The 20,070-nt window shown below is 41.1% G+C and overlaps 1 protein-coding gene across 1 annotated transcript; it reads left to right on the top strand.

Annotated features, from left to right (window-relative positions):
* The first annotated feature begins 5,201 nt into the window (after positions 1-5,201).
* LOC149317365 (gamma-glutamyl hydrolase-like) lies at positions 5,202-19,717 on the top strand. The gene is made up of 9 exons (XM_089518889.1): positions 5,202-5,336; positions 7,138-7,252; positions 8,598-8,648; positions 9,613-9,697; positions 11,085-11,223; positions 13,126-13,232; positions 13,325-13,412; positions 15,832-15,969; positions 18,862-19,717. Exons 1-9 carry the CDS (start codon positions 5,219-5,221, stop codon positions 18,981-18,983), a joined length of 963 nt encoding a protein of 320 aa, XP_089375015.1. The 5' UTR covers positions 5,202-5,218; the 3' UTR covers positions 18,984-19,717.
* The last annotated feature ends 353 nt before the right edge of the window (positions 19,718-20,070 follow it).

The following is a 20,070-nucleotide window of genomic DNA, read 5'->3' as shown; positions in this document are numbered from 1 at the left end:
CTACATAATCAACTGGTTTGCAAACCGGTTCGAAGTGGTTTAAATGGCCCTTGTTCGTGACTTGCGCCAAATCCCTGATGCGGTTTGTTGAGGGCGTCCTGGCGCTAGAACCATTTAAGCACTTCTTCCAGATCTGCTAAATTCCCTGCGTCTTTTGCAATACATTGATTCAGTGCTAGTGAGAGCAGGCTGTGGGTCAGAATCGGTTCCTGTGGCACGGTCACCCCTATGGGGCAACTCCATGTTAAATCGATCCATCGCTGAATGTGAATGCGGAGTGGATTAAATATAAATGGGGAGGTAAATCAAAGGCTTGAATAGTGTGAACGTCTATTCAGCGCTAAATCGCGTTATTGATTTGAGTCCAAAAATGATTTATTTTGTAGTGGGAATGAGGCCTGGGTTGTCCAAAAAAAAAAGAAAAAAGAAAGAAAAAAAATTAACTTTCCCAAGCACTCTGCTTTTTTTTTGCTAAACTGTAGGAGGCAGCGTGGCAAAGTGGTTTGAGCATTGGATTAGGACTCTGGAGACTAGGGTTCGGATCCTGGCTTGGCCCTGGAACCCACTGGGTGACCTTGTGCAAGTCACACTCTCTCGGCCTCAAGGGAAGGCAATGGCAAACCTCCTCTAAAGTATCTTACTAAGAAAACCCAGTGATAGGGATCGCCATAAGGAAAGGCATCCCCCCCTCATTGCTGGCCTTTCGCCGGCAAGTGAAGACATTATTGATTATTGACTACTGAAACCTGGTGGGATGAGTCTCATGATTGGAATGTGGAAATAGAGGGGTATAACCTTTTTAAGAGAAATAGGCCAAACAAGAAAGGAGGAGGAATAGCACTATATGTCAGAGATATTTACACCAGTGAAGAGATCCTGGACATCAATCATGGAAGCCAGGTGGAGAGCATCTGGATAAGAATCAAAGGGGAGGGAAACAACAAGGATGTTACAGTGGGAGTCTACTACAGACCCCCAAGTCAGACTGAGGAATTGGATGATGCCTTTCTAGAACAGATGACCACACACTCAGAAAGGAGAGATGTAGTAGTGATGGGCGACTTCAACTACCCTGATATTTGCTGGAAGTCAAACTCAGCAAAATCCTCAAGGTCTAGCAAATTCCTCACTTGCCTGGAAGACAATTTCATGGTCCAAAAGGTGGAAGAGGCAACAAGGGGGTCAGCTATTTTAGATCTGATCCTAACCAACAAGGATGACTTGGTTAATGGGGTGCAAGTGGTGGGATCCTTAGGTGGAAGTGACCATGTTCTCCTGGAGTTTGTAATACAGTGGAAAGGAGAAGCCAGGCATAGTCAGACACGCATCCTAGACTTTAGGAGAGCGAATTTTGGTAAACTTAGAGAAGTATTGAGGGCGATTCCATGGTCAGAAATACTAAAAGATAAAGGAGTTCAGGATGGATGGGAGTTTCTCAAAAGAGAGATACTGAAGGCACAATTTCAAACAGTTCCAGTGAGAAAGAAAAACGGGAGGTGTCTCAAGAAACCAGGATGGATGACTAAGGAACTTTCAACTGAGCTAAGTTTGAAACGGAACATGTATAAGAAATGGAAAAAGGGGGAAATCACAAAAAAGGAATTCAAAGAAATAGCAGGCATGTGTAGGGGTAAAGTCAGAAAAGCTAAAACGCAGAATGAACTCAGGCTTGCTAGAGAGGTTAAGAACAATAAAAAGGGCTTTTTTGGATATGTCCGCAGCAAAAGGAAGAAGAAGGAAACGGTAGGGTCACTGCGTGGAGAAGATGGCAAAATGCTAACAGAAGACAGAGAAAAGGCAGAATTACTCAACACCTTCTTTGCCTCAGTCTTCTCAGAAAAGGCAAAGGGTGCTCAACCTGAGGATAATGGAGCAGAGGACAGAATAGGGGAATTTCAGCACAGAATAAGTAAAGAGATAGTAGAGGAACACCTTATTAATCTAACTGAATTTAAGTCTCCGGGACCAGATGAACTCCATCCAAGGGTATTAAAAGAACTGGCAAATGTAATATCGGAGCCATTGGCAATAATCTTTGAAAACTCCTGGAGAACAGGAGAGATCCCAGCTGACTGGAGGAGGGCAAACGTTGTCCCCATCTTCAAAAAGGGGAAAAAAGAGGATCCCAACAATTATCGTCCAGTTAGTCTGACATCAATACCAGGAAAGATTCTGGAGCAGATCATTAAACAGAGAGTCTGTGAACATCTAGAAGGCAATGCCATAATCACAAAAAGTCAACATGGGTTTCAGAGAAACAAGTCATGCCAGACAAACCTAATCTCTTTCTTTGATAAAATTACCAGCTTGGTAGATGAAGGGAATGCTGTGGATATAGTATATCTTGATTTCAGTAAGGCCTTTGACAAGGTTTCCCATGACATTCTTGCAAACAAGCTTGTAAAATGTGGGCTAGACAAAGGAACTGTTAAATGGATCTGTAATTGGTTGACCGGCCGAACCCAAACGGTGCTCAACAATGGCTCCTTTTCATCCTGGAGAGAAGTGACCAGTGGGGTCCCACAGGGCTCTGTCCTGGGCCCAGTGCTATTCAACATCTTTATCAATGACTTGAATGACAAAATTGGGGGCATACTTATCAAATTTGCAGATGACACCAAATTAGAGGGAATAGCTAATACCCCAGAGGACAGGATCAAGATTCAAAATGACCTGAATAGACTAGAAAGCTGGGCCAAAGCTAACAAAATGAAATTCAACACAGAGAAATGTAAGGTATTGCACTTAGGGCGGAAAAATAAAATGCACAGATATAGGATGGGTGACACCTGGCTGAATGAAAGTACATGTGAAAGAGATCTAGGAGTCCAAGTAGACCACAAGTTGAACATGAGTGAACAGTGTGATGCGGCAGCTAAAAAGGCCAATGCTATTTTAGGCTGCATCAATAGAAGTATAGTGTCTAGATCAAGAGAAGTAATAGTGCCACTGTATTCTGCTTTAGTCAGGCCCCACCTAGAATATTGTGTCCAGTTCTGGGCACCACAATTCAGAAAGGACATTGAGAAACTGGAGCGTGTCCAAAGGAGGGCGACAAAAATGGTGAAGGGTCTGGAAACCATGCCCTGTGAGGAACGACTTAGGGAGCTGGGGATGTTTAGCCTGGAGAAAAGAAGGTTAAGAGGTGATATGATAGCCCTGTTTAAATATTTGAAAGGATGTCATATTGAAGAGGGAGCAAGCTTGTTCTCTGCTGCTCCAGAGAACAGGACCCGGAACAATGGATGCAAGCTACAGGAAAAGAGATTCCACCTCAACATTAGGAGGAACTTCCTGACAGTAAGGGCTGTTCGACAGTGGAATGCACTCCCTCGGAAGGTGATAGAGTCTCCTTCCTTGGAGGTCTTTAAACAGAGGCTGGATGGCCATCTGTCGGGGATGCTTTGAATTGGATTTCCTGCATGGCAGGGGGTTGGACTGGATGGCCCTAGTGGTCTCTTCCAACTCTATGATTCTATGATTCTATGATGTAAAGAGGCCTTTTTAAGATCTTGCAGGCTTGGTCTTATTGGGGGATGAGGGGTTGGTTTTAGATGATTATGTTTAACTTTTTTTGTACATTTTAAATTTTATATTTGTAATTTTAGAAATATTTTTTACAATTTTAATTGTACGATTTGAATTGTTGCTTTAATGTGTTTTATATGTGTTGTTAGTCCCACTTTGGGAGAAAGGCAGGATAAAAATAAAATAAATAAATAATAAGTTGGAAATGGCCTGAAGGCACACAACAGCGACAACAACCAACAAATGATGCACACATGAGAGGAAAAACAAACAAACCAACTGAAGAACCTCTTTTCAACACAAATGATATAAAAGTGTGCTGACCAGCTGTCCTAACCCCAAAAGAGGACAAGGCCTCGCCAAATGTAGGACATGCAGGAAAGGTGGAGGGCAAGACCACATTAAAATCTCAAACCACTGATGTAAATATGAATTCATGCTCCTCAGTGAGGCTCAAAATGGAGGACATTTTGCAGTGTAGGCTGAAATGGAGGTAAAGGTCCTGGAAAAGGAGGACACCTGGTCCTCCTGTCCTCACTGTCAAAATGTAGGACGTTCCAGAAAGATGGAGGACACGAGCAAATTAAAAACCTAAAAACTCTGACTGGTTTGACTGTTTACTTGTTTTAAGCAAGTTTTGTTATGGTATAGTTGGAGGGGAGGGAATAACAGAATGCATTGTAACGTTTTGTTGTATTTTTATAATGATGTATTACTAATGTTGGGGATGAATCCACGCTCCTCCTCAGTGAGGCTCGAAATGGAGGGCGTTTGGAAAGGCCTCCTGGGCAGGAGGCTGGGAGGGAGGACAGGTCCTGGAAAAGGAGGACGCCTGGCAACCTTGGAGCTGGGCTCCTCGGGGTATTTGTGACGCCAAAGCCACGCGTCAGCTAACAACTGTGGCAAAGTTTCCAAACTGCTGTGAGGAGGAGGAGGAGGAGGCTCCTGGGAAAGAAGAAGAAGAAGAAGTTCTTCCCATTTTGGGGGGGAGGAGGCCTTCCCTCTTGCCATTTTCTCCTAATATTGGCACCTGCAGCCAATATAATAATAATGATACGTAGAGAGACTTTGTAGCACCTTTGAGACACACTGAAAGAAAGAAATGAACAGCAGGAGCTTTCCTCCTGTAGACTTCAGTCTACTTCCTCAGATGCATTACTGGAGTAAACTGAAGTCTAGGAAACCACTACGAAAGAAAGAAATGGGCAGCAGGAGCTTTCCTACTTCCTCAGATGCATTTGGACTTAAGCCTAAGAAAGCTCCTGCTGCTAACTTCTTTCTTTCAGTGAATCTCAAAGGGGCTACAATCTTTCTCTATGTACTGATTCTACAGACTAACATGGCTATATCTTTGAATAATAACAAATAATAATAACAGTTGTTCTTGTTGTATTTATTGATATCTGCCCCTTTCCCTAAAAGTGGGACTCAGGGCGTCTTACTATATTTTTTAAAAAATTAGAAACCTATAAAAGTGGTCCATTAAAATAGAATTCAATGGCAGCAAACCATGAACCTCTCCAATATGGCAGAAGGAAAGAGGCAGCCCATCCCTGGCCCCTGCAGAGCCCAGCACCTGAGGAACTACATTTCCCAGGATGCAACTGGGCTGGGGGGGCTGCTGCGAGAAGGATGGGGCTGGCCCCAGTTGAGCTCAGCTGGGAAATAGGCGGAGGAGGAGGGCTGAGCCATGGCTGCGCTGAGGCTGGGCTCCTTGGGCTTCTGCTGCTGCTTCTTCCTCTTCTTCTTCTGCGCCTCTGCTTTCCCTTTTGTGCCTCTCTGGAGCCCCAACGACAGACCCATCATCGGTGAGTGAGTGAGAGGCCTGGGAGCATCCGCACTGCGGAAATAACCCGGCTTGATCCCGCTAAAGGTTTTCAAATGCTTTTTTAAAACACTGTTTCCTTCCTCCTCTCTCATCCATTTCCTCTCCAACCTGAGAGACCAACGCACTCTCTTTGACTTCCCGGGTGTCCTCCTTTTCCAGGACCTGGCCTCCATTTCGACCTTCTTGCCCAGCAGGGATTTCCAAATGGCCTCCTGGCTCAAGGCTATGGGATTCTGGGGGTTGTAGTTGGTGGCTGTAATGGCACCAGGGCTTTTTCAAAATTCCTCTCTTGCATCATCCACACTGGAGAAACAAACCGGTTTGGCACCTCTTTAATTGCTTTGGCTCAAGGCTATGGCATTCTGGGAGTTGGAGTACGTTATGGGTCCAGAGCAAAGCGGCCCAAAACACACTGAAGAGATAATCCAGTTTGAGACCACTTTGACTGTCCTGGCTCAGTGCAAGGGAATTCTGGGAACTGTAGTTTTGTGAGACATTTAGCTGTCTCTGTCAGAGAGCTCTGGTGCTACAATAAACTACAATTCCCAGGAATCCCTAGCACTGAGCCAGGGCAGTTAAAGCAGTCTCAAGCTGGATTATTTCTGCAGTGTGTTAATTTTTTTTAAAGTCTACGAAAGCTCATGCTGCCAACTTTCCTTTCAGTTAATCTCAAAAGGTGCTGCAAGATGCCTCTGCATACTAATTCTACAGACTGACATGGCTATATCTTTGGAGATTGCTGGTGGGATACGGGTAGAAACATCCGTCTGCTGCGCCCTGATCAGCAGGCGAATAAACCTCCATTGCTCGCCATGGCTGATGCCCAGTAAAGTAGGAGGTTGCGGGTCAGGCTAGATTGTACTGTTTAGTTAACTGTACTTTTAACTAAATAGCTGATCTAGGATTTTGGTTTTCATTTATAATTTAGCAATTTTTTAATGCTATTTCACAGAGGATACTATTCTGGGTAGGAAATTAGTAACATGTGAAATGCTCCCAAATATGTTTTGTTTTTTAATTGCTATATGGATTTACCTAAAATTATTAATCTGACATCAAGCCTGTTCATTCATGGAATTGCATATATATATGAAATACATTAAGTTAAATGTTTTTTGAGTACAATTATTAGAATCATAGAATTATAGAGTTGGAAGAGAACTCAAGGGCCATCCAGTCCAACCCCCCTGCCATGCAGGAAATCACATTCAAATCCTCAACAGATGGTCATCCAGCCTCTGTTTAAAGACCTCCAAGGAAGAAGACTCCACTACACTCCAAGGGAGAGTGTTCCACTGTCGAACAACCCTTACTGTCAGGAAGTTCCTCCTAATGTTGAGGTGGAATCTCTTTTGTTAGCAGCTTATATTTATAGAACACAGTAGGCCCTCTGCATTTGCTGAGTTTAGGGGTGCAGGAACCCCGTGAAAATGGAAACACAGCAAATAAAAAACAACAACACTTTTTTTTAACATGAGAGAACACTTCTCTTGGAATCTCTATGTCCTCCAGCACAACTCTGTGTTCAGTATCTGGAGGAAAGTGACCATAGAACCACATTGGAGGACCTACAGATGCCTAGAGAAGTGTTTTTTCTAGGAATCTCTAGGTCCTTGAGCATAATTTTATGATCAACATGGCAGATTCACACTGGAGGACCTAGAGATTCCTAGAGAGAACGTATTAATCAAATTACAAAAGTCAAAGCCATAAATATGGAGGGCTGTCTGCAGTCGCTGTGTAATGTACATTCCTTATGTTTCTTTTAAAAAACCTTTTAGGGGTATTAGCACAGGAAACTCACTTTAAAACCTTGGAAAAGTTTGGAAAATCTTATATTGCTGCTTCTTATGTGAAGTTTCTGGAATCTGCTGGAGCACGAGTAGTACCAATAAGGTAAGGTAACACAAGCTATTGGCTCATATATCAGTCCATAAAAGCTTCATGACATAATTAAATGCAACCATTTGAAGTGAGATGCTGCCAAATTCTATTAGATGCAATCCAAAACAGAAATCTGCTGAATATTGTCAGTGACTGTGATGAACAAAGGGTATACATATGGCCATCTGACATCTGACCAGATATCCATCTGATATCTGACCAGATATTTTGCTGGTTTGTTCAGAATTCCACCAGCACTCATCTGCCCGAGTTCCATAGTGGATAGTGAGGTTTCCCCCCCCTCCTTGCATAGAAACTTGTGCAAATTTTAGTATGTGTGTATACCTTCTTCACATATTTCTTTATGCATTTTTCTGTTGACTAAAATGTGTTGCTAGGCTTCTTTAGATGTAGATGTTTATGTGTATATGAAAAAGTATCTGATGTTCAGTTTTTGCCTCATGAAGAGAAAGATGTGTGAGATTTCATTAATAATTTTGGAAACTACGAATTGGATACCTTTATTTCAAAAACAAACAGACCTTGGTTAATGTCTATTTCCTTCCCATCTCTAAAAAAAGGCAGTAGATTAGTACTTTCTGGTACAGTGGTATTTGTTAAGCCAGTATAGTTTGAGACTAGAGTGCTGGATTATGACTGGAGAAATCTAGATAATAATCCATACTCTGACATGAATCTCACTGGATGACCTGGGGCTGGTCAATGACGATGACCTTGGCAATGACTATCAACCTACTTAAACTGGCAAGATTGTTGTGAGGATAAAATGGGAAAGAGAAATATGTATACTGCCATGAGTTACTTGGAGCAAAGATGGTGGTGAATATAGTTGGCCCTTTGTATCAGTGGGCTAGCCATCCATGGATTGGAGCATCCACAGATATCCACATCCCATTATCATCAGTGGAGGTGCATGCATGCAACTGCGCCAACATGACCATGCACACACATTGACATCCATTGCTGGTAATGGAACTTGAGGTCCCACATTTTTTGATATCCATGGTGGAGGATTAAGGACAAAAATCCCTGCCGATATAGAAGATTAACTGTAATAATTTTCTACTGAAGGTGCAAGTGCACATGCAGCATACACGAGGTCTGTTTGTCTGGTCCAGTTGTCCGGTTTCCCCGCTGTGGGGACAGCAGAAAACCAATGTATTTGGCTCATGGCAACACACCCCAAGTCTGCACTATTGAGTTATGTAACAACACTTTAAATGTATACTGCAGGGAAAGTATTGTAGCCTTTTGGTTACTGTACAAAAGCTGTTTTTATTTAATGTGGAGAAGCTATATATCTTTGCTTGTACTTTTTTTGGTTATTTTCTTCCAGATTAATCCACTCAGATGAAGAGTATGATAAGATTTTCCATTCCATCAATGGGTAAGTAGCCTAATGAACATCTGTTAGATAATTGTAGTGTTAGGATCTGAGATGTCACCAGAGACCCAGGTTTCAGTTTCCATTTAGCTCTGAATCTTCATGATCTAGGCCAATCTCTCAGTTTAGGCTACTTCAAAAGATATTTATAAGATGGTGAGACATGGTTTTGCACATGGAAAAAAAGCGATAATAATGAAAACCAAATTAGGCTAAATAGTCTTATAATACTCACGCAATCAAGAACTCTGATAGTTGTGGTTGAGTCCCTCAATGCAGATCATACTGTATATATTGTTTGTCCAAACATACATAAGAGTTGCTTTCAGATGTTACTAAATGTGTGCAAATCTCCATGGTAACCTGGTGCATGTGGATGTGGGAGGTGAAGCTTGTGTGCACACCCTCACCTCACCTGGGCTTACTTATGAGGTTGGAAAATGCAGATATAGTACTTTTATGAATAACACTTCCTTCTGGTAGTCAGGAGACATGAAGAAGTGTTAATTTGAGAACATAACTGAAATGTAGCTTTAGTATGTAATTTTCTTCCAAGCTTGTATTGCAAATCTTTCCTTTGTTACAGTCCATTTATTGATGGGCCAGAATCCTGTATGTAAATTTGCATGCACTTAGCTAAGTAGCAGAGGCACTAAGAAATCTAGTTACTGAATTGTGGAGATGTGTAACCAATGCACATCAGGAGTGCCTGTGCACACAAGCTCCACCTTGTCAGTGTCCCGTTTTGCATCTGTCCTTTTGTTGGCTTTGCTATGTAGTTACAAAACAGCAGCTCACTACTGAATACATTGTCTGTCCATTGCACATCTTCACAGTTCTGTTTCCTGCACATATAAGTCCTGCAACACTTCAAACAGAATTCCAGCCATAGTATTTTGACTGTTCAGTCAGTCAACACATTCATTGCTTTGGGGGGAAAAAACCTGTTGAAATTTTGTTTTCTTAGGATACTTTATCCTGGAGGTGGTGTTGACCTTAAGACTTCAGAATTTTCCAGGGTTGCAAAGATATTTTACCATAAAGCACTAGAGGTAAATGATTGGAAATGCAATGTCTCTTTGCTTTGTGGGGAGAGCGAGTGATGCATTAAGGCCATAGTTGACTCATGTTTGCATTGTTTCAAAACAGCATACTTCATGCAACCACCACTCCCTTATCCTATTCCCCACCACCACTCCCTTCTCCTTTTGTGTCGTGTCTTTTAGATTGGAAGCCTGAGGGCAGGGAACCGTCTGACTAAAAAAATTATGTACAGCGCTGTGTAAACTTACAGTGCTTTATAAATAAAGGTTAATAATAATAATAATAATAATAATAATAATATATATATATACAGTGCACCCGCAATATACGTGAGCACGCCATACACGGCTTCCAGCATATGCTGGAAGCCTGCGCCGAAAGAAGCCTCGGCATGCCCGGAAGAAGTAATGAGGCGCGCCGCGGGCATAAGCCCCATTACTTCTAATGGGGCTCCAGCATACATGTTTATTTCTTTTTGCGGGCGGGTCTGGAACGGATCCCCCGCATAAAGAAAAGGTGTACTGTATATTTGCTTGATCTTTATGTGCTTCACTGGACCTCTAGGACTTGGCTGTAAAATATTTAAATGAGGTGAATCTGTCCTGATAAAAAGTGGTATGCAGGTATAATTGTGTGTGTGTGTGTAACCTGTAACATAAAGTGTGAAAAGAACATGTGGTCTGAGACCTAAATATGAGCTCATGCAGACATAAACAGTATATTAACAATGAGTTATTCTTTCTCTTTAAAAAAGTGAAATACCATGTGTGCATTTATATTCATTGGCCAAAAAACTACAAGCAGGAGACATCTTCATTCTTACTGAACATAGTTTTTTTGTGGGTTTTTCGAGCTATGTGGCCATGTACTAGAAGAGTTTATTCCTGACGTTTTGGCAGCATCTGTGGCTGACATCTTCAGAGACACAAAAAACTATGGATGCTGGGCATGAAAGCCTTTGACTTCACTCTTACTGAACAATTAAGTACAATACTTTCTAAATTTGTTTATTTATTAATAAATATTAATTAAATAATCATCAATATGACATAAATACCATATCATTTATACTAATAAATGCAATATTAATAAAAAAAAGTAAGCACCGACTCTGAAACCATTCCTCCCCCCTCCCCTTTCAAAGCTCATGCCTCTGTCCATGGTGTTGGTGGTTTCTGGTAAATGCAATCTTGTCTGGATTGCTGCATAGATGCAATGCAGAACATACATATCTAACACAGCCTTCTCTAACATGGAATCCTCCAGATGTTTTGGTGTGCGATATGCATGTCTTGGCTACCAGCCATGTTGTTTGGGGTTGATGGCAGGGACATACTTGGTTCTAAGAATGGTATATTGTGATCTTTGAGTTGACTTTTTAATTATATTTTCAAGGCTAATGACAGAGGGGACTACTTCCCAGTGTGGGGTACTTGCTTGGGTCACGAGTTGCTCACCTATCTCACCAGTGGGGAAAATCTGCTGACTTGGACTAATACAGATGGCTTTGCATTGCCACTGAACTTTACTGAAGGTAAAAACTCAAAGTTTTAGTTTATAAAATGTTTCTGAGTTTGAAGGAATGAGTGGGATCAGAACCTGAGGTGTTAAAAATTCTACAAGTGAAATAATATCTTAGAGAGTATTTAAACTCTGCTTTCTTCCATTGTAGAGATCTATAGGCACATCCAAGGTCTGGTGCAAGAGTTTCCTCCTTAAGCCCTTTCATGCTACACAGATACAGTGCTATGATTCCACTTTAACTGCCTTAACAACCTTCTCTGGAATCCTGGGGCTTGCAGTTTAGGGAGGGGTATTTAAAATTATGAGGCAGAGAGCTCTTGTGCCTCACCAGACTATAATCCCCCAGATTCCATAGCCATGTTGCCATGACAGTTAAAGTGGAGTTGTAGTGCTATAAATGTATATCGTGAAAGGACCTATCAACAGAAGCAGCCAATAGATCTGCAACTATAAGTATGGGAAATCAAATATACTCATGGCCCTCCAAACACTGGAAAAAAGAATTGGAAGGGGAAGAACAAAAACATTGTATTTAAAGAAGTCAATTCTTACAATCCAAAAACTAAATTTAGAAGTTGCTGTCTAGGCAGCTTTATTTTCATTTTTTTTCCTATTAAAAATGTTTTGCAGTATTCCCCCCCCCCCCCCCCGGAATGTGACCCACAGCAGATATTGTGAATAAAATTTGGGCCCAGCCATGCCAAAGTTAGGGGTGGAATAGACCACCCCTGAGAAAGCTGCACTGGAGATGGAGCAACCGCATACCGTGGCCCCAGTCCATCTTTTTGCCAGCCCAAAAAGAAGTGGCAAATTGCAAAAGCTGCCCTGCCACAGCTTTACAGAACCCCTGTGGCTGGAGCACCTGGAAGCCAGCCCACATCTGGGCAGCCGGGCAGCTTCCGTGCTTCTTGGGGGGGGTGTGTGTCTAAACGCCATGTCCCCAAGCCACCAGGAAGCTGGTGTTTAGAGCTGATCTGTTTCACCCCATATTCACTTTTGTAAAAAGTCATATTGTTCTATGTTGGATTTTTAAAAGATGTCCTTGTGAACTGAACGTTCCATTGCTTGCATTAATCAAGTGCAGGTGTGTCATATAGCTCAGTCTAAAGGAAGTGTTCTGAGTGTGACCCATGTTCCACATGCAGCCCCAGACCCCATTTTGCATTCACCAAAGTACTTTGGCTAGCTATGTATGTGGAGGGGGAGTGCAGCCTGCAAGTGGAAGTGAATGGGCCCCTTCCCCATGTAGTTGCCTACACTTGATCTAAAAGGAATGGTCTAACATTAGCAAGGTTAGAGAACACAAAGATGGCTGCAGAAGGATATAGATCATCCTTTTGTGGCTCTTCCACATAAATGTAAGGTTTGTTGTCTCCTGATGTAAACCTTAAATCTATTAATATTTTATTCCTCTAAAACAGAAAGTTTTAACCCTAGTCCATGGACCATCAGAGTGTCTGTGGAAGGGTTTCAGGGGGCTCATGAACCATCCACAAAAATTAATTTCACCCTTTCCTTATTTATGTAAAGTATTTATATATTGCCTTCCAGCATACCAGGGCTTTTGAGACAATGTACAATGGTTAAGACAATTTAAAACAATATAGAAATGAAAACCTTTGCAACAAATCAAAATACTCATTAAGAACTTTTGAAAACAGTGTAAAATAGTCCTTTAAAATAATTTAAACTACTTAAAACAGAGTTGTTTGAAACACCAGAGAGAATATGGAACAACACCATGTTACTTGCCTGCTGGAAGTTGAAAACTGGCGAAGCCAGCCTAACATCCCCTGGCAGGGTGTTTCACAGTTTGAGTCCTGCTACACAAAAGTCCTGTTATGAAGACTATAAATCTGAGAAAGAAATGAGCACATAGGTAATATGACTCTAACTGCCTTTTTTGGTAAAGGTGCCAAAGACAGCAGAATGTTCCAACATTTTCCTGATGACCTGTTGCAAGTAGTAGCTTCCGAACCTGTGACTTCAAACTTTCATTTTTGGAGCCTTTCTGTGCAGGTAATATACTTTTTAAAAATACAGTGGCACAGCCTATGAATTCCCCATTTTAAAAGCAGATTAATACATAGTATTTCTTTTCTTTTTTACAGAATTTCACAAATAATGAGAGGTTGCGTGAGTTCTACAAGATCTTGACAACCAATATTCATAATATTGAATTCATATCCACCATGGAAGGTAATGGTTTCTTCACCTTTTAAAATCTGCACAAAATAAGACATTGTAACCAAAGTGTGGCCATTGTCATATCTTTGGTGAAATCTATCCATTTCTGTCCAACAATGGAAATGCTCTTCATTGTTAGAGATTCCCTAGTGCTGGGGGGCGGGGGGGGGGCAGAGGGTACGTAAGGAAGGGATAATGTACTCCTACAATATTTGAATTCATTTGTCTTTCCTTCCTTTTCAATGATTCAAAATACATGGCACAAGGTCACCTCATTGCAAGTATTCTCACCCCTGAAAGTGACAGCAAGTTCAGTGGAACAAAATTCCGAACAAATGCAGTAACTAATGGAATTGGTCCTGTGCTTGTAGAATAGTTTGGCCACTATAATGGCTGTATTGTTCCATGGCACTCATTTCCAGATTTGAGTTTCCTAACTTTTAGACTACAACTCCCAGAATTCCTGATAATTGGCTTTGCCTAATAGGGCTTTGGGGATTTTAGTCCAACAGGACCTGGGGATCCAGGCTAGGGGACAAAATTGTTGTAGTTTTCTAATTATTATGTGAGTGGAAAAACTAGATGATATGAAGATTGTTTTGTTACTATATATGTGATGTAGTGGCTCAAGTGGTTAAGACACTGACTCTGTTGACTGCAAGATTGGCAGGTTGGCCGTTCGAGGCCTGGGTGCTGCATGATGGGGTGAGCTCCTGTCACTAGTCCCAGCTTCTGCCAACCTAGCAGTTGAAAAGCATGCAAAATGCAAGTAAATAAATAGACACCACTTCTCAGTGGAAAAGTAATAACTTTTGGTGGAGCCATGCTGGACACATGACAGCCAGAGCAGTCCTCAGACAATGCTGGCTCTTCGGCTTAGAAACGGAGATGACCGCTGCCCCCTACAGTTGGTTACAAGTAGACATTCATGTCAAGGGACTACCTTTACCTTTTACCTACGTGAAGTGTACATTTCCTGCACCTTTGAATATGCATTTCCTACATCATTGCTATTTATTTGCACCTTTGAAAGTACAAGGGGAAAAAACTCAGGGAAAAAAACTTCAGTATAAATCCAGGGAAAGTGATGGTATATCTTAAGCATGATGCCTTTTTACACTGAGAAGGTGCTAAAGTCAGTCCTCAACACTACTCTCTGCTAGGTGTGCCATTGGTCTGATCTAGTATAAGATAGCTGCCTCTCTAATTTGGGAAGTCCTGGTATGAACATTGCTTTAGCACACAAGGAAGAGCCTTGCTTAGCTAAAAACAACAAGTATATTTCTTTCTTAATGGTCTCTCCCCATGGATCAAGGTGGGGGACTACAACAGATTAAAATGCAACACATAACACATATTAAAAGTGCATAACATCAGTTAAAATATACAAACCAGTTAAAACTCATAGCATCAGTTTAAAAGAACATATAAGACCAATACTTATTAAAATAATCAGTCCATAAAATTATTAAAAATCATGTCAGAATGACTGGTTTTAATGCTGTTTAAATTCAGACATTACATTCAGCTGTCAGTAGGTTGTTTCACAGTCTAGGGATGATTGAAAAAAAGTCCTCTGGATAACAGTTGCTACCTAATCCTGGTTTTCTGGGTGTAAATGTTCCCCAAAGGACCTTAGTGTTTTGAACAGATTATATGGGATAAGGTGATTCCATAGGTAACCTGGACCCAAACCATGTAGGGCTTTAAACATAATAACCAATACTTTGTACCTTGCCTGGAAACTAATTGGCAGCTAGTGGAGTGATTATAATATTGATGTAATATGATCACTCCTAAATGAAGCCTAAAGGCACCAGATTCTGTCTGATCTTGGAAGCTAAGAAGGGCCAGCCCTAGTTAGTGTTTGGATGGGAGACCACTAATGAATACCAGTGCTGTGGGTTATTTTTCAGAGAAAGGAACTGGCATAAACAACCTCTGTGTATTTCTTGCCTCTGAAATTCATGAGGTCACCATAGGTCAATAGGCGACTTAAAGACACACTTACATATATATATACACAAACATGGAAAAACACAGTGAGTTAGTGATGCAGGAAGCAGTGTTTCCCTGTTGTCAGTACACTAGTTCTGTCAAACTGAGATGGGGTATGAGGCCAAGAACAGATGGTTTTGGGTTGAGGTTTGATGTGACCATGGTGATCCAGAAATTTTTCTATCCATAGTTTTTCTGTCCTCAACATACAGCTAAAGCAGTATGTACATTCTATTATTATTATTATTATTATTATTATTATTATCATCATCATCATCATCATCATCATCATCATCATCATCATCATATCATAAGTGTTTCATGTGGATTTACTACAGCAAAATGTTTAGTGTGAACATTATACAATCCCCCATTTTAAAGAGAAGGCCCCTGTCATGTTTATTGGAGTAATGAAAAACATACTGTTTTCTAGCTTACAAGTACCCTGTGTATGGTGTCCAGTGGCATCCAGAGAAAAATCCATATGAATGGAAGAATTCAACAGGTATACCACATTCCCAGTCAGCAATGAAAGTAGCATATTTCATAGCTGACTTCTTCGTCAATGAAGGTATGGAATCTTTGTAAAGAAGATATCAAACACTGTATGCAGGGGAGCGGGGTGTTAGTAAAAATTTACTTGAAAGGGTAAGGAGACTTGTGGGCTCAGTGCCAACTTTTATAAGAAAAAAATGTGGAAATATAAATCAAGTAGATGGTGAAAATAAAACGTTTGAAGGAAGAATTAGGGACAGTAGTACCACCCTTTATATGTTTTAGAGGACAGTATTGAATGGATGAATACATTTCTTTTGTTTATAGAACTTTAAACAGAAGGAGCATTATATAAAGTTAAAGCCTATAGATAGTCAGAGTCAATTAAAAAAAACCAGGATAAAATTATACTAACTGTGGTCTTTTGAATAGCTGACCATGGCTTAATTGGATGTAATGTCACATTTTTGCAACAGATTCAGTTATCAAAGAAGTACTGTCTTTCAGAAGAAAAGAGAGATTCCGCAAAAGGCTTTAAGCAATGAAGAATTTAGTCTGATTTCAGGAGCCCTATAAAATGAGCATCTGAAATACACATCTAAAAAGATTTAATTTTTCCCTGAAGCACAGGGCAAAGTCTTTCATAATGTGGAACACCACAACCTTACCATCCATCGTTGCACAAGGAAGCACACAAAGAGCTAGATCTAAAAGAAGGTTGAGAACTGTACAGCCCTTGAGGTATTGTTGAATTGAAACTCCCAGCAGCCCTAGTCAGTATAGCCAGTGATGAGAAATGCTAGGTGATGTTCAACATTTAGGGGGCTGTACATTTCCTACCTTCCATGTTGGGATAGTCCAGTGATGGTGAACCTTTTAGGTGCCGAGTGCCCAAACTGCAACCCCAAACCCACTTATTTATTGCAAAGTGCCATGTTCCTCTGGCTTTCTAGTAACAAACTATGGCAAACTCTGTGCTGGGGCGATGGCACATGTGCCCACAGAGAGGGCTCTGAGTGCCACCTCTGGCACATGTGCCATAGGTTCGCCATCACTGGTCCGATAGTCAGTTGATAGTTTACATGTTATCTAGAATTAATAAATGACAGGGCAATAATTAACAGAGCATTTTCTTTCCTGTTGCTATAAATGTACAGTGGTCCCTTGGCTTACGCGGGGGATCCGTTCTGCCCCCCGCATAAGCCGAATTGCGCGTATGCTCGAGCCCCATTCAAGTGAATGGGGTTCATGCATGTGGCGGCGCACGCACGCCAGAGGCGCACATCCCATTAATTTTAATGGGACTTGCATCACACATAGCTCTACACAGCTTTGCGCATAAGCTCAGCCGCATATAGCACGCCCGCCTATATCGCGGGCGCACTGTATTCATTCTGTCAGCCAACCAGCAAATGACCATTTCTTTGCCTCTAGAAAACCTTGTTTTCTGTGGGATAGTATTGAGGATATATACAGTCTGGATATTAACAGCTGTATGCTTCAGCCAAGAGCTTTATGACTGTCCCTCCTCATGAGGCATAAATAACCCACTAATGCATCAACAAAGGCAATGTGATGCCAAAATACCAGTGTTTCTCCCCAAGCCACACAAGTGATGGAGGCTAGACCAGGTTCAAGCTGTAGAGGACACACCCTGATAACCCAAGAGAGGTTTAAAAATGATTCTGAAAAGCCTTCCACCTGCTGCCAAAGACTATACTGTAAAATCAAATTGGAGTCTCAGAAGAGGAGGAGGAGAAGGAGGAATTGATTAAGATCTTGGCCGTTAAGACATTTGGAGAGGTCTTTGTGGGGTCAAGGAGCAGTTTGGGGCCAGAAAGATAGCCAATTTGAATGAGCCACCCAAGACAACAGTGTGTGAAAATTAATACAATACCCAGATATTTAAATGAGTAAACCTGTTCCAGAATTTCACAACCACTTCATTATTACTTTTTGCTGAACTAATACAAAGCTTTTTATTATTGGGCAATGGTTTCCAGCAGCTGTTGCAACACTGTTTGGGACTGGGAAAGTTATCAACTGCAGAGAGCAAAAGGGGGTTCTATTTGAAACCAGTGTTAGGGCATGAGATTCTATTACATTGTTCAAATAAATATTAAGGAAGATAGGAGAAATGTAGCTTTGGTGAACATCTTAGCTAAATGGTATAAAGTTAGTGATGTGTCCCATAGATAGAAGTATTCTTGTTTTTTTAATGTAACTGTTGAGCACATTCAACGAGTTTTATCGTTTTAAAAGACAGTAGTCTGGATAACTGGTTATCAAATGCTACATTGAGTGGAGCAGTTTGTGCCACTTTAATATTATTGACATCAAGACAGCTCTAGAGCATTTCTGGTCCTGTGGCTGTGTTTTTTGACATTAAGGCTACCATGTATCTTAAGTGAATGCTATTGGGAACATCCATCTTTTATGCGCACATGTAACATGTTATTTTTAAATGTGCCAATCTAGAGAAACATGATGGGGGTTTTGCCACTATGAGAGAGGCAGCTTCTTGCATGGGACATTTTGAACAGTGCCCTGTTGAAGTTTTTTGTTTTGTCGAAGAAACCCCATAAGTCCCTGCCTCTGTTTCCCAACCCAGTACCCTCCAGATGCTTTTGGCCACAGTTACACTGAGCCTATGACAAATGGAGTGGCATTACAGGAGCTGAAGTACAAGTCTTCTTGTATGGTAGAAGTAGGGGACATGTAGCCCTCTAGCAAGACTGCAACTCTGATCAGATCTAGTTGTGAGGAATATAGACAGTATGCACTAGTGTCATGTGGGGAACTATATCTTTTTTACTTTCACTATGTGTCTGGGGCACTAAATTGTCACAGTTGGTTTAGGACTGTGAGCTTTACGTTGTGTTTGACCAGAAAAGGAAAGAAGTACTATTGTTGGTTTTGTAGGTGACAATTAGATGAAAATAATTTGCACTTCTCCCATATTTTGCAGCCCGAAAGAGCAACCATCATTTTCCCAGCAAAGAGGAAGAAACCAAGGCACTAATCTATAACTTCAGTCCTGTTTTCACTGGGACATTTTCTCCCTTTGAGCAAATTTATTTTTTTGATTAAATTTTAAGCCAGAATCATGGCAAAAATTATCTGTCTGCAGCAAAATTCTGAATGAAATGGATTTGGGTCATTGCAAAGAGCTGACAGAGTGTGTACAGCACCTTCTAAGACACACACCTCCCTGACATACTTGCACTTTTTTGCACTGCAGTAGAATATCCCACTGAGAAGAACTCCTATGAAAGCATCATTGGAGTGAAGGGCATCTGTGTAAAATCACTGGCATCCATAAACAATAGAATATTGGAGCTGGAAAGAACCACAAGGGCCATTTAATCCAACACTCTGCCATGCAACAATATAAAACTGAAGCACTCCTAAAGGATACCCATCCAACTTCTATCAAGGCCCTCAAAGATAGAGAGTCCACCACCCTCTGAGACAGTCCATTCCATGGTTGAACAGCTCTTAACAACTGAAAAGCTCTTCCTGGTGTTTAGGTGGAAATTCTTTTCTTATAATTTGAATCAATTGATTTGTGTTTTGGTTTCTGGAGTAGCAGGAAACAAGCTTGATCCTTCTTCTATTTGACATCCCTTCAGATATTTAAGGATAACATGTCATCTCTCAGTCTTCTCTTCTCCTTGTTAAACATGCTTAGCTCCTTCAGTCATTCCTTGCTTTCTAGACCTTTGATCTTCATTCTCTGAACAGTTTCTTAAACTTTGGTGCTCAAAACAAGACACAGATCTAACCTAGAGATTGTAGCTATAGTATAGATTGAGTGAAGTAGTAGTGGCATTCTTTTCTGCTTTTGTCAGATGTAACCTAATCTGACAAAAGCAGAAAAGAATGCCACTACTACTTCACTCAATCTATACTATAGCTGCAGTCCAGAATGACATTGGCTTTTTCTGGCTGCTGTATCACATTTTTTATTCATGGTTAGTTTGTGGTCTACTAATATCCCTAGAGCCTTTTCACATGTACTGCTTTCAAGCCAAGTGTCATCTATTCTGTATTTGTGCATTTCATTTTTCCTGCCTAGATGCAGTGCCTTCCATGGCCACATAGCCCGAAAAACCCACAAAAAACTGTGCACTGTAATACCAGTTTCTAATCATTTTACGCATTTAAAAGAGTTGCC

This window comes from Sceloporus occidentalis, unplaced genomic scaffold, assembly GCF_023333645.1.
Source record: "Sceloporus occidentalis isolate IW3139 unplaced genomic scaffold, rSceOcc1.0.p SCAF_3, whole genome shotgun sequence".
In the NCBI taxonomy this organism is placed as follows: Eukaryota; Metazoa; Chordata; class Lepidosauria; order Squamata; family Phrynosomatidae; genus Sceloporus; species Sceloporus occidentalis.
This window is presented reverse-complemented; position numbering and strand designations above follow the sequence as displayed.

Excerpts from the sequence above, each read along its gene's own strand:
- LOC149317365 (XM_089518889.1), top strand. The coding sequence starts at position 5,219 with ATGGCTGCGCTGAGGCTGGGCTCCTTGGGCTTCTGCTGCTGCTTCTTC. Across the intron at positions 8,649-9,612 it reads ATTTTCCATTCCATCAATGG|GATACTTTATCCTGGAGGTG; the intron begins GTAAGTAGCCTA and ends TTGTTTTCTTAG. Across the intron at positions 9,698-11,084 it reads TTTACCATAAAGCACTAGAG|GCTAATGACAGAGGGGACTA; the intron begins GTAAATGATTGG and ends TATATTTTCAAG.